This window comes from Ips typographus, linkage group LG15, assembly GCF_016097725.1.
Source record: "Ips typographus isolate SLU linkage group LG15, UJ_Ityp_2.0, whole genome shotgun sequence".
Classification (NCBI taxonomy): domain Eukaryota; kingdom Metazoa; phylum Arthropoda; class Insecta; order Coleoptera; family Curculionidae; genus Ips; species Ips typographus.
Window position 1 is genome coordinate 3,464,450 of NC_138436.1, and position 14,293 is coordinate 3,478,742.

Here is a 14,293-nt window from a genome sequence, read left to right on the forward strand (position 1 = left end):
AAGCCGCAACCATTCATACAACAAGATTTAAAGTTAAAATTAGACAAACAATGCACCAAACTAGCAAACAGGTGGCAAGTGGACAACGCAATGAGCAAGATGAGGGTAGCTAAGGGCTCAAATAAGGTGGTAAACCCTAGAAAAAGTGCGAACACCGGCCAACACGCTGTTGAGGGAGGGGATGGTGAAAGAGGGGGTGCTGGGTTATTAACCTACCGAAGTACGATATCACGGAACACACTGCTTCGTTTTTCTTTTGCAAAATTAAAGCTTTGGTTTTGTAATATAGCAACTAGCCTAATAATCTGTTAAAATAATTAACGCCGTGTACACGGTGATCATTTATAATGTCCCCCCCTCTCAACTTTTTTATTTTTCACATTAGAAAAAAAAGAATAGAAAAGTTGTACGAGATGATGCCAGCTATTTGCAGAATATATTGTTATTTATACTGGACGTTTCAGAAGAATTATATTTTCAATTTTCTAGAATTATCAAACAATTCTGAACATTTTTTTTATAATATGTCCTATACCTAAATGTAATAATAATAATAATAATAACACCAGTCTTTATTTCGAATTGTGATTAGGATAGAGTACAATGTACATTATCAACTAATACAAAGGAAATAGCGTCATGGTAAACTATGAACTATGTAGTACTTAAAGATACTTATATACATTTTCAGCGATTTTTCCCTAAATACAGATTTCAGAGAATAAGCAATCTTTATTTAACAAAATAATCCTCTATAGTGTAGGGTTCTAATTCAATTAGTAAATTTTTTACTTCCTTTTTGAAACTTTTGTCCGTCAATGTTTTCAGCCTGTCTGGTAGGTTGTTAAATAGGCGAATACACATATATTTTGCAGTGAGTGCAAAATATTTCTTCTTCTCAGTGAGTGTTAATCTATGTTTTGGACAGTTTACATCTTTTTGTCTTGTGTTGTATGTGTGATTGACTTTGATGTTAAATAGGTTTTGGTTCTTTTTAAGAAAGATGAGACACTCATATATATAAATTGCATAAACTGTCAGTATTTTTTTTTTTTAAGGATGGATCTTCATGAATCTTTGTATTTCATTTTGAACATTAATCTAATTGCCCTTTTTTAAATTACAAATACATTCTGTATTGAAGTATTTCTACCCCAAAACATAATTGCATACTTCATAATCGATTCAAAGTTGGCAAAGTACAATATTTTAAGGGCCGCCAGGTTCAGATACCCGGAGGCAATTCGAATTATATAGCAAATTGAGTTTAACCTGCCTAGCAGAGCATTTATGTGATCAGACCAATCTAGAAATTCATCAATCTGCACTCCCAAAAATTTTGTGTTCTTGGCTAGTAATTGGCTCCTGTCAGTGAGAAGGTGTATTTCATTAGGTTTCTCAAATGTACTTTGTTTTGTTGAAAAAATGATCACACTTGTTTTTTCCATATTTAAAGCTAATTTATTTTTTTTAACTCAGAGGTCCTAATAAACAGATCTTTTCCAGACTGAGTTAAAGTGCTGATTTCCTCTTCACCTACAAGTAATTGTTTTTTGTAAAGTTGTGTCATCTGCAAAGTTGACGATTTTTTCATTTTCTTTTGCTATAGAATTCAGATCGTTCATGTAAATTACAAAGAGTAGTGGCCCTAGAATACTGTCCTGGGCTATTCCATGTTGATTTTCTTTTATATTTGATGTGTATGGTTTGCTGTCCCTAAATAGTTTAACCTGTTGTTTCCTATGAGATAAGTAAGAATCAAACAATCTTAGGGCCTTACTTCTAACTCCATAGAGTTCTAATTTTTTTAACAATAGTTCTTTATCTACACAATCATAAGCCTTAGATAAGTCTAAAAATATACCTATTCCTAGTTTATGGTTTTCTATGTGTTCAAGGATATGACTTGTAAACTGAAAAATTGCTGTTTGTACTGATCCTCCGGCAATGTAGCCGTGTTGATAACCACTGAAGAGGTCGCACATTATAAAAAAATCTGTTAGCTGTGTGTATAAAACCAATTCAAAAATCTTTGAAAAGGCTGGAAGGATGCTTATTGGTCTGTAATTTCCTATTTCATTTTTATCACCTTTCTTATAAATCGGTTTAACTTGAGCAATTTTCAACTGATCTGGAAAGCATCCCTGCTTGAGACTTATATTTATTAAGTATGTTAGTGGCTTGGATATATGTGGTATTACCAATTTAACTACACTTGCAGGAATCTCATCTATACCACTTGTTATTTTGTTTTTTAATTTTTTTGCTGAAAAATCACACAGTTCCTCTTCAGTGATTGGTTTGAAGTGAAATGATTCACTATTGGGGATTATATTACAACTAAACTCCGTGTGCTGCAAATTTTCAAATATATCAGGGACCAACGACAAGAATTTGTCGTTAAATTTATTTGCTATAGCACAAGGATCACCCGCTATATCAGTCTCAAGCCAACACTGAGTTTTCCCCAATATCTCATTACAAATTGACCACATACATTTATTTTTATTGTCAGAAGATTCTATTTGTTTTTTATAACTATCCGCTCTTGATTTTAAAAAAATGTTGTCATATTCCTTTTTTACAGTGATATACTGAGGTTTAAATCTTATATTATGTCTTGACAGCTGAAGTAGCAAATCTAGTTTTTTCTTGCACTCATTTAATTCATCCGATTTGTATAATGTTTTGCACTTATTTCTGCTTTTATTTGTTACTAATTTATGAGGAAAACATTGATTAAACAGGATTGTAAATTCCGACAAAAATAAGTTCCATTGCTCGTCGATGGTTTGATAAAATGAACTGAAAACTATTCCCCAGTTTTCACTCTTAAGGAGGTTTACAAATTGTTGTTTGTTTTGTTCAGAAAAGATACGAGTGTAATAGCTTGTATTAATAGCCTTAGTTGACATCTGGAACGTGACGCATTGGGCAGAATGATCTGATATGTGCGTGTTTATTACAGAACTTTCTACAGGGGTGGGCATAAGTCACCTGGCAAATTTGCAAAAATTCAAGAAATTTTATAAAACGGAAACACAAGTTTAAGAAACGTTCGTTTTATTTCATTATAACACAAAAATATTTATAATAGGTGTTGAAAATGGTCACCGTTCATCTCGATACACTTGAAATAACGTTTTTCGATCGAATTAACAATACGGGCGAGCATCGCGAGGTCTTCATTGATGATATCGAACTCGACTGTTATCCAATGTTTGAGATCTTCGACATTTGCGTATAAACCCGGTTCTTCATTAGGCCCCAAATTGAAAAGTCCATCGCTGTGAGGTCCGGAGACCTTGGGGGCCAACCAATGCAACCACCTCTACCAATCCATCCTGGGAAGTGCTCGTTGAGGAAAGCGCGAACCTCCAAGCTGAAATGCGGCGGGGCGCCATCCTGCTGCAAAATTATGTTCCGTCGAATCTGTCGTCCTCATCCAAGGTGACGCGTAATTCTTGTAAAAGCTCCAAGTAAGTTTCCGAATTAACGGACACGTCGAAGAAATAGGGGCCAACCATCCCTCGATAATTCATTCCGGCCCAAACTATAACTCCAGGAGAATTCACTTCCTTTTCGAGGATCTCATGAGGATGAGCATCGGCCCAATAAACGCAGTTATGCCTATTTACCCTGCCATCAACCTTGAATTGTGCTTCATCACTCCACAAGATTTGTCTCTCGAAAAAAGGATCGGCTGCTTTCATAATTAGGTACCACTCGCAGAATTCCATGCGCGGCAGATGGTCTCGCGGTTTTAGCTGCTGCAGCAAATGAGGATGATAACAGTGCAAACCGATATCTTCCATGATTCTACGAAGTGTACGAGATGGTATTTCAAGCACCAACGATGTCCGTTTGGCAGAGCGGCGAGGATTTTCGACGAAACTTTGCGCTACCATCATGCTATTCTGTTCAGTGCACACCGAACGTGGACGCCCAATACGCTTTGCATCTTCAACACTACCGGTCCTTTCAAACTTTTTGGCTAATTCAACCATGTAATTGCGGTTTGGGAAATGTGTATCAGGCCACTTTTCTCTAAAACCCTCTTCAATAGCTCCATAATCGCGATCCAGACAATAAAACTGTTTCAACAAGAACACACGCTGTTGTAATGAAAACTTGACTCGAACGTTTTGTGCCATTTTACTCAAAAATTACAATCTAACAACGCAAAAAACCGGTTTGATCTGTCTTGCTTGAGGTCGACAAGCATACTAACTTATGCCCACCCGGCCGCGTTGCTACGCGCACCTGAAATCCGAGCGAGAGTGGTGGGTCTGACGCATGAACTGTTTTCAAGGCTGCCAGGTGACTTATGCCCACCCCTGTATGTAAGGAAAATTAACAAATATGTTATCTATGCAACTTTGACTTCGACTCGTTATTCTGGTATTTGCTGTAATTGTATGTTGAAGATTAAAACAGTTCATAAGTGATAAAATTCTATGTTTGTTTTTGTTGTCCTTAAGAAATTCAATATTAAAATCACCAGTGATTATTATCATTTTGTTTACATCAAATATAATGCTCAATGCGCGTTCAAGACAATCAAACAAAGTTTCTATATTTCCTGCAGGGGGTTTATAAATGCAAATAACAACTACTTCCTTCCCATTAATGTCGCAATCAACTGCGGAGCATTCGAATATTTGTTTCTTAGACAATTTGGTTATCTTAATTATAGACTTACATTTTATTGATTGATGAACAAATATCGCACTACCTCCGTGTTCCCCACGTTCACGACATGCAGAAGAGACCAATTTAAAGTTATGTGGAGTGAAAAATTGTAATTCATCTTTTGTTTTCCAGTGTTCCGTTACACAAAGTACTCTTACGCCTGTTAGATCCTGGATTAAGTGATTCAGTTGATTTAACGAATTTCCTATTGATTGGATGTTCTGGTGTAAAATTCCAAATGTCTTCTTCTTGCTGCTCTTGGAATCATTTCTTGAAATTTCCTTTTTAGTTTTGCTGCTATTTGAGACCTTCACTAAAAAGGATTACTACCATAGTTTATGTTGTTTTTATAACGTAACATTCTTCTCTTGTATACTGGACACTCCAAATTTTTTGCTGAGTGATTTCTATCTTCAATTTTCATCTTTTCACAATTTGGACAGTTTAGGGTAGTTGATTTACAGTTTCGGGCTTCATGTTCATTCTTTTCTTCAGAGCAATGTTTTGCTACATGTCCAAATCCGCTACACTTAAAACACATGGCCAAGTAATAGTTTTCGAAATATTCGCATTTCCACTAAGCGGCTACATTCGAAAAAAAGTTCTCGTTCTTGTAGCTGTGAATAATTAGTGAATTGGTGAATTAGTCATCAATACCAGACCAATATGACCTTTTTATAAAGAAAATATCAATGATTTTATTTTGGAGTGAAATTCAATATCTGAAACAACTATAGATATAATAATATATAATAACGCATGTAGTTTTCACAAATCAAATTGCTCAACTGGGCCCCCGTTTTCTTCAATACATTTGATATACGTTCTTCGTAACCTTTCTAACGCGGAGTGAGCGATTGGTTATAATCTTCATTCAGAATTTGAATTTCCATTCTAATAAGTTCTTTCAAATGTTCAGTATTTTCAATGCTATGTGCATTCACTCGATCTTTTAGCGTTCCCCATAAAAATGCATCAATCTGCGTCAAGTCAGGGCTGTTAGGAGGCCATTTTATCGGTGCATCCCTCCCAATCTATTCATTGAACCGTTGACTTAGATGGTTTCTAACAGCTACGACACTGTGAGGTGGAGCGCCATCTTGTTGGAAAACAATGTTTCTCTCTTGTTCCAACGGAAGCTCATCAAAAAAGTCCTCTAGTTCTTGATGGAGAAAATTTAAATAAACATCTCAGTTTAAAGTAACGGTAAAGAAATGGGAACCTATTATTTTGTTATACAGCATAGCACACCAAACAGTGACAGTTTGGCGACGTTGAAATTGAAATTCCCCGTAGCCGTGGGGATATACTGTGGCCCACTGTCTGGTGTTTTTCCTGTTAATCATACCGCTGGTCGCAAATGATGACTCGTCGGTACAGAATGCATTTTTCAAATAATAATAATAATAATAATAAACAATCTTTATTTCATTACGAAATGGGCTATCGACCGAAATGGTCTTTCTGCCCTTGTTTGTGTACATTTGTTGGTTTAGGCTTACTTTAAGTTGGTATAATATAATAATCTAAAATAAAGTATTGCAAACATTTATCTTAACCTAAAATTACATTTTGTAACATTTATTATTGTCTTAGTTGTGTTATGTTTGTAAGTGATCGAGTAGAGTCGTCGATGGAAAAAGAAAACGGGATTGTCTTGTCTGTCTTGTGAGGCAAAGAGGATTTAGTATGGTCCAGTTCTGTTGGTTGTTTTTCCATTTGGATTGAATTTGTAGTAGTCTTTCTGTTATTCTAGTTAAGTTTGTGCGCTGGTACAGTAGCTCATTTGGGTTATTCAAGTTATTTTTTTCCAACATGGTTTGGCAAAATTCAACTCTTTTTTCCCTTTGTCTCGGCGTTAATTTTGTTGTGGGGGGCCATATTTTGAATGCTTTATGTCCTGATTTCTTGAGAGTGTTTTGTATCCTCCCATAAGAGGTATTTTTTGAATCGCCATGCTCTTCTTCCAAACTCTTCGATATTTTTCTCAGAGAAATGTTTGGATTTTCTTCAACTTTTAGCAGAATATTCAAATCCATATTTTCATCTCTTTCCATTGTTCTTTTCTCAATAGGCTGGATGTTCGTTGAAACTTTTCATAGATCCTATAAAATGTTTGCTTATCTGGAATATGCATCCGGGGGTTAATTCTACGGAGTGCCCTTTGAGCAATTTTAACGTTATTATTTGTTTTAATAAATATTTGCAGAATAAATTGTTTTTCTCTTTCGGAATAAGGCATTTTAATAAAAATAATGTTATATTCCCGCAACGTGTAACTGTCACTACTGTCAGTAATAAACAAAGTTTTTGTTTTTTTGTGACCGCGTAATTCACCGCCACCTAGAACTGGAATCTATCGAATATTTTCTAGAATCTAGCAGCTTAGTGGAAATGCGAATATTTCGAAAACTATTACATTTAGGTATAGGACATATTAAAAAAAAATGTTCAGAATTGTTTGATAATTCTAGAAAATTGAAAATATATAGGGTGTTCCATTTGAAAAAATATAACTTTGACTTGTCACGCATTTCTGAAACGTCCTGTATAAATAACAATATATTCTGCAAATAGCAGTGCATCATCTCGTACAACTTTTCTATTCATAATTTTTTTCTAATGTGAAAAATAAAAAAGTTGAGAGAGGGGACGTTATAAATGATCACCGTGTACATATCACATTGTTCTCATTAACTAGGTATTAGTTTGTCCCACGAGGTGCTCTAAATTGACCAAATCCAACACTGCTCCTCCAAATTCACCTTTTTAGGAAAGCATACATGTGACTAATGTCCATTTATTGGTTTTAATATCAAACTCTTACACCGAATTTAAACTGTCATGACGGTTATTAAAACCTCCAACAGCCAATAACCGATCATTCAATGATACTGTTACAAAGGCCTCATAGCCAGATTAAGATTTCCTGAAATTTAGGGAAAAAACGAGGGGGTCACTATATAGAATTTCCCTAAGTTTAGAGAAAAAGTGCACAACGTGGCAACCGCTTCCTAGGGGTGTCCCAAACTTATCCCCCTAATACTCAACCCTCTAGGCCTTAAAATAAGGAAGTTACTTAACCCCATGTAAAATGCAAATCCACAAAACAGCTACTTTTGGACATGTCTCGGTATCTTTAAACTTGGATTGGCGCATCGGATGGAATGTTCGCCATACAATAAACGTATAGCGGGAATATTCGAGAATCGTGTGTATTGGCGTAACAGGTTCCCAACTCATAACCATTCCTGACACAGCAATCATGGTATCATTTAATGTTTTCAACCTCTTTCCTAGCATCCCACCACTCGATCGTTTAAACTTTGTCCGAGATCTGTTGTCTGCCTCCGAAGGTCTGGACCCTTTCCAGGTGGAAGACTTACTAACCCTAGTGGCTCTGGTACTGGATCAAAACTCCTTTCAGTTCAACCACACCTTCTATTCACAGTCCGGGGGCCTGGCTATGGGTTCATGTCTTCTCCCCTCTACTAGCAGAAATTTTTATGTCCAACATTGAACATTCCCTAGAATCCTACCGCTCCTTCAATAAAATAGTATTTTTCAAAAGATATGTGGATGACATTTTTTGTATTTTTGACGGGTCCCCTAATGACCTTCAACAACTATTCATATTTCTTAACAATTTACAGCATTCAATCTCATTCACCATGGAATTAGAGTCATCCCATAAACTACTTTTCCTTGATATCTTGCTTTACAGGTCCTATAATCACATTGAGTTCTCCATTTATCACAAACCCACCAGTACGGACTGCATTATCCCCTTCCAATCCAATCATCCTCTCAATCAGAAGGTTGCGTCCCTAAACTGTTTCTTTAACCGCCTATTTAACATTCCAATGTCTGAAACAAATTTTAATTTAGAACTTTCTTGGATTAAAACAGTTGCAACCAATAATAAATTTCCCAATACATTAATCAATAAAATTTATTTTAACCATTTTAAAAAATATGTCAATAAGAAATTAATACACAAAGACACATCTGAAGATACAAAATTCTTTTCAATCCCCTTTTTAGGCCCTCTCACTTCAGATGAAAAATATTTTCAGGTCTAACAACATAAATATTTGCTTCAAAGTTTCCCACACCTCCAGACATTTCCTTTTTAACTCCAAAGATCCTACTCTTCAACTGCATAAATCAGGCGTTTACCAACTGTCCTGTTGCACTCCCGGATGTAATGCTCTCTATGTTGGTCAAACGGGCAGGAGGTTCTCCACTCGTATTCACGAGCACACTCGGGAGTTCTTGAAGTTCACTAACAACCCCAACCTAAACACTAGCTATATGAAATCTAATTTTTCTCGGCATCTTCGTCTGAATGGCCACACCTTCAATATTGAACAGGGTTTCAAGATTCTGCACGTGTGTGCAAAGGGCAGCCTCCTTAACCACCTTGAGGTGCTTGAGATCAACAGGGCCTCTGATGATGGTGGGCACACCTGCCTGAATGATCAGCTTAACCATCCATCAACTTCCTTTTTTAAGTCCCTCACCTTTTAATGCTTCCTAATCCCTCGTAAACACTCCCAGCACCCCATCTTTCAACATCCCCTCCTTCACTAGCGTGTTGGTCGGTGTTTGCACTTTCTGCGGGGTTTAAAATCTTATTTGAGCCCTTGGCTACCCCCTTTTTGCTCATTGCGTTGTCCACCCGCCACATGTTTGTTGGTTAGTGCATTGTTTATTTCTGGTTTTAACTTTACATCTTGTTGTATTAATGGTTGCAGCTTTAACCTTTTATTGTTAATCTTTGATTGATTTGTGGGTTGCAGAACTGCCCACCTGTTGTCACCTAGGTTATTGATTTTATTGTAATCCCCTCTTAAACGTTCCCCCTGCCTTTGTATTAACGGCTTATCACTGCGGTTTTTTCAAAGTTTTTTAAAAAATCACCATTTTGTTTCCTGTTCGATCGCCGCTGCCGTGGATGGTGGATTGGTTTTTAAATTTATCTTTTTTCCATAGGGTCTAACCCAGCCCTTAAAATGGGTCTAATTTTAATTTTAAGTATTTGTGTTTAAATTTAAATAGGATGTAGTGTCAGTTTTTTCTTTTTTTCTCCATTCAGGTAATTATTCAATTTTTTAAAACCCTTTTAATTTATACTACACGTGTTAAATTTTTTTATAGCTTTATTCCCACTTTTAACAACCTTAAATTCACAAACCTTTACAACATGGGTCTCACTGTCTCCCCCTTTCTAGAAAGACAGCCCGCACATTAATTGTCGAGTTGAGGTAGGTTTTTCCCGTTTGTTAAACACCTGTTACGCATAAGTAGAGTAAGTTATTCTTGTAGCTCCTGAAGATGGCCATTTATATGTCCGAAACTAGTAGAGCAGGCCTTACCTTTTGAAGGTCGTAATAAAGTATTGTGGAGAAGACTGCGTGTCATTCCCTTCCTTTTGTACTTGTACAACTCCACTGAAAGAAAATGGACTACTACTTCTTTTCCTAAGAAGTTGAATAAACCTCTTTTACTTCTATTACTAGGAGTAGTATAGTGATTTACAGATGATTTAATTGAATTCACTTGATCAAACAAATCGTTAATTCTAATCTTTAAAAGGTTGTACAAAGGTTTGTTTGAATTGTCCAAGGTTTTGTTGGTTTGTAAAAGTGTTTTTTCAGTTGTCCTTAAACATTCTTTAATGTTGGTGAGATTGATATGGTAATAAATATGGTAATTACTTATCACTATATAACTAGTTCCTTGCGAAATTGGTAGTAATGGATTATTTAATTCTTCAATCCGGTACTGAGCGTTGGTGAGTAACGGTAGAAATATGAAGAATAGTCCATTTTTCATTTCCTGAAATTACAATTTTCTTTTAACATCTTTAGGATGCCTTTGATTTCTAAATTCTGTTAATGTATATTTAGGTTGTAACTTCTTTTTCAATTTTACTGGTTTAGATATTAGTTGTTTAGTACCTACGGGTATTTCAGGGTCATTTTCGCGTTTTTCATTTAATTTACTCAAAACGTTTGCCTTTTTTGCATTTAATTTTGACGTAATGTTTTCATTAAGTGTTTTAAATGTTTCCGCTAGTTCGTGAACATAGTCAGTTTGAATTTGATTTAGGTTTTTCTCAAAATTCAATTGATAATTTAGATTTCCTTTAATTATTTGAAAGGGTGTATATTCGTGTGAAAAATGTATACTGTTGTTATAATTTAAAATAGCAATATCAACTAATTCTTGAATTGTTTTATTCCGATGATCATTTCTTAAGGCGACAAGACTTTCTTTAAGTGTCGAATGAAATCGTTCGATTGGTGAGTTAGAGTTTGGATTATAGGGTGTAGTAAAATGTAACTCAATTTGATATGTTTTACATGTCTTGTACTAAGTGACTTTTAAATGATTGTGCATTGTCAGTAGTTATCTTACTTGGTGTTCCATGATGTGAAAAGAACTTGATTAAGTTTTGACATATTTCTATAGCATTTTCATTTATTTGGTATGCCATAGCAAATTTAGAAAGTTGTCAATTATCGTTAGGAACTTTTGTCCTGATACAGAATATGTATCCATGTAAATGTGTTCAAATGGTTTTGTTCCTGTCGGTGTTGGTTTAAAAATTACTTTGTAAGGGTGTCTTTCGTATTTTGTACGTTGACATACTTCACAAGTACTGACGTAATTTATTACATCTTTTTCTAAGCTAGGCCAATAATATGTTTGTTTTATGTTTTTAATGTTCTCTGTCATTCCTCGATGTGATGTTTTGGTTGTATGATACCTTTCGATTATTTCTTTTTGATCATTTGAATTTGTAACATCTTCGAGTAGAATGTTAGAAATGAATAGCTTGAACATATTATGTCTAAATGTTTCTTGAAAAATCCTGATAATTACTGGTTCTAATTCTTTATTAGGGAAGTGAAAACAGTAAGTATCTGGTGGTAAATAATCTCTGAAAAGTTCTTGTATTTGTTCAGTAATTGGATCTTTGTTTATAAAGATGATTATTCGATTTTTCGTATCAAACAATTTAGTTTTGTTAATATACGGTTTTTCTTTATCTGTCCATTTGAATATTAATTGATTTGTGTAAGTATTTAAACTCTTATGGACGTAAGGTGCTCCTAAAATTGGATCTTCATGTGATGTGTGTATTGTTATCGTATCTGAGTTATCTTCTCTTATTGGATTTTCAGTGATTTCTTCAGTTATTCCTTCACTAGCTGTGTCTGTTGTTGATGAATTTTTGTTTGTTGGAAATGGGGATCTTATTTTAACATCCGATATTATTTGAATTTTTGGCTTAGGTTTGATCTTCTGTGGGTTTGAATTGAATACATTCTCTTGAGTTTCAAAGAAATGTTTTACTCTATCAAGCCATAAGTATTCATCTTTAATTTTGTCTTCTTCACTTTTATCGCATGTAGCAGACATGTGTGTCAGTGGGGAATTTGTCACATCTATAGGGTAAATTTCCTTAGGTGGGCGCGAAAGTGCGTCCGCATTGGAATTTTGCGTTCCTTTTTTGTATTGAATAGTGTAATCGTACTCTTGCAGTTTTAATCTCCATCTGACTAACTTTGAGTTTGGCTCTTTTATAGAAAATAACCATTGGAGTGGTTTATGGTCAGTTACAATCATAAATTTACGTCCGAATAGGTATGGTCTAAAGTATTTAGTAGCCCATACGATTGCTAGTAATTCTTTCTCAATCGTAGAATAGTTACATTCAGCTGGGTTTAGAGTTCGACTGGCATAGGCAATTGGTAAGTCAGTTCCAACTGATCCTTGGGATAGAACAGCGCCGATTGCATAGTCTGATGCGTCTGTTGTTAAAATAAAAGGTTTCTGAAAGTCAGGGTGTTGTAGTATTGGATCATTTGTTAAAATATTTTTACATAAATTAACAGCGTTTATGAATGGTTTATCATGAACAATTTTTACGTTCTTTTTTAAACAGTGAGTCAAAGGTTTGGTAATTTTGGCAAAGTTTTTTATGAATTTTCTGTAGTAACCTACAAGACCTAAAAAAGATTTAATTTCTTTTGGAGTACTTGGTATTTTAAAATTTTGAATTGCTTGAATTTTGTTTTTATTGGGTTTTATTCCTTCGGGAGTTACAACATGTCCAAGAAATTCAACAGTTTTTCTCATGAATTCAGATTTGTCTAATTGAATTTTCATGTTAAAGGAATTAAGACGATCAAATACTAATTTTAAGGAATCTAAATGTTCTTGAAGGCTTGTGGAATATATGATAATGTCGTCCATATACACTAAACATATTTTTCCTTGTAATCCGCGTAAAACGTTATCCATTGCACGTTGGAATGTAGAGGGTGCATTTTTTAGTCCAAATGGCATTCGATTATATTCGTAATGTCCATGTTCTACGTTAAAGGCTGTTTTAGGGATACTTTTTAAGTCCATCTCAATCTGGTGGAATCCACTTGCTAAATCAATGGTGGTAAAGTATTGACATCTCCCTAATTTATCTAGTATGTCAGAAATATTAGGTAAGGGGTAGCGATCATCAATAGTTTTTTCGTTTAGCTTTCTGTAGTCAACTACTAATCTCCATTTTCTTTGATTAGAAGCGTCCAATTTCTTTGGTACGATCCAAACTGGTGAGCTCCAAGGTGAGTTAGATGGTCGTATGATTTCGTCATTTAACGTTTGATTAATTTGTTTATTCACTTCGTCTTTATGTATATGTGGATATCTATAACTTTTGGCATGTACTGGTATTTCATCAGTAGTGTTAATTACATGTTTTACTTGATTTGAAAATGTTAATTTGGTTCCAGGTTTATGTAAAATTGATTCATAATTTTTCATTAATTTAAAAAGTTTAAATTTTTCTTCTTGATTTAAATGGTCATGTCTTATTAGATTATTAAAATCAATATTACAAGACATGTTTTTTTGCTGTATTGATTGATTGAATATTTCAAAATTAAAAATTTCAAAATTTTCAAGATATTCTAAGGGCATGTTTTCATTTATATCGCAATTTATCGTAAGAATTTTATTCGTATGATTAGAAACATCTAGCGTATAGCTTTGGTTATTAATCGTCACTAAAGTAGGTTGAATTTCAATTTCATTGTCACGATAATAGGGCATAGTCCAAGTGGTGTCATTTGGTAACTTGGTTTTGAAGGTTGTCCGTTGAATAGTCTTAGGTGGAATTTCAATCATGTAATGATCAAAGTCTTTTCTATATTGAAACGGAATTTGCAAGTAGTGATTAATTAGTTGATTATTTTTTAAATCAATATTTAATTGCAACTTTCTCAAATCATTTAGTCCAAGAATTCCATCAAAGTATTCATGAAAGGGATAAAGAATAAATTCGATTGGTTCTGTTATACCGTAGCATAAGAATAATGGAATTTTTGCTTTTTGTGTAGCTTTTCTTGATCCTGCACAAGTTTGTAAAGTGCTCGTGTGAGTAACAATTGCTTCAGAAAAATGTTCTTCGGCTATTGAGGGTCTAAGAAGGGATGCATGTGAACCAGTATCAATCAATAATCGAATATTGTAACTAGGGATTTCGACATATGGTAGTTGATTGATTTGTAAGCTATTTAAGCTTAAACAA

At 34.6% G+C, this 14,293-nt stretch overlaps 1 protein-coding gene and 1 long non-coding RNA gene across 2 annotated transcripts in view; both read right to left on the reverse strand.

The window, feature by feature from the left end:
- Positions 1–556: 556 nt before the first annotated feature.
- The window catches only part of LOC145738484 (uncharacterized), a 74,584-nt gene continuing 60,847 nt past the window's right edge, over positions 557–14,293 (reverse strand). Inside the window, exon 2 of the long non-coding RNA XR_014180771.1 lies at positions 557–1,011. This is a non-coding gene — a long non-coding RNA (uncharacterized LOC145738484). The remainder of the gene's footprint in view (positions 1,012–14,293) is intronic.
- Positions 8,860–10,190, reverse strand: LOC145738380 (uncharacterized). Its single transcript, XM_081993201.1, has 3 exons — positions 9,216–10,190; positions 9,115–9,165; positions 8,860–8,977 (listed from the first exon to the last, which is right to left on the reverse strand). Exons 1-3 carry the CDS (start codon positions 9,380–9,382, stop codon positions 8,860–8,862), a joined length of 336 nt encoding a protein of 111 aa, XP_081849327.1. The 5' UTR covers positions 9,383–10,190.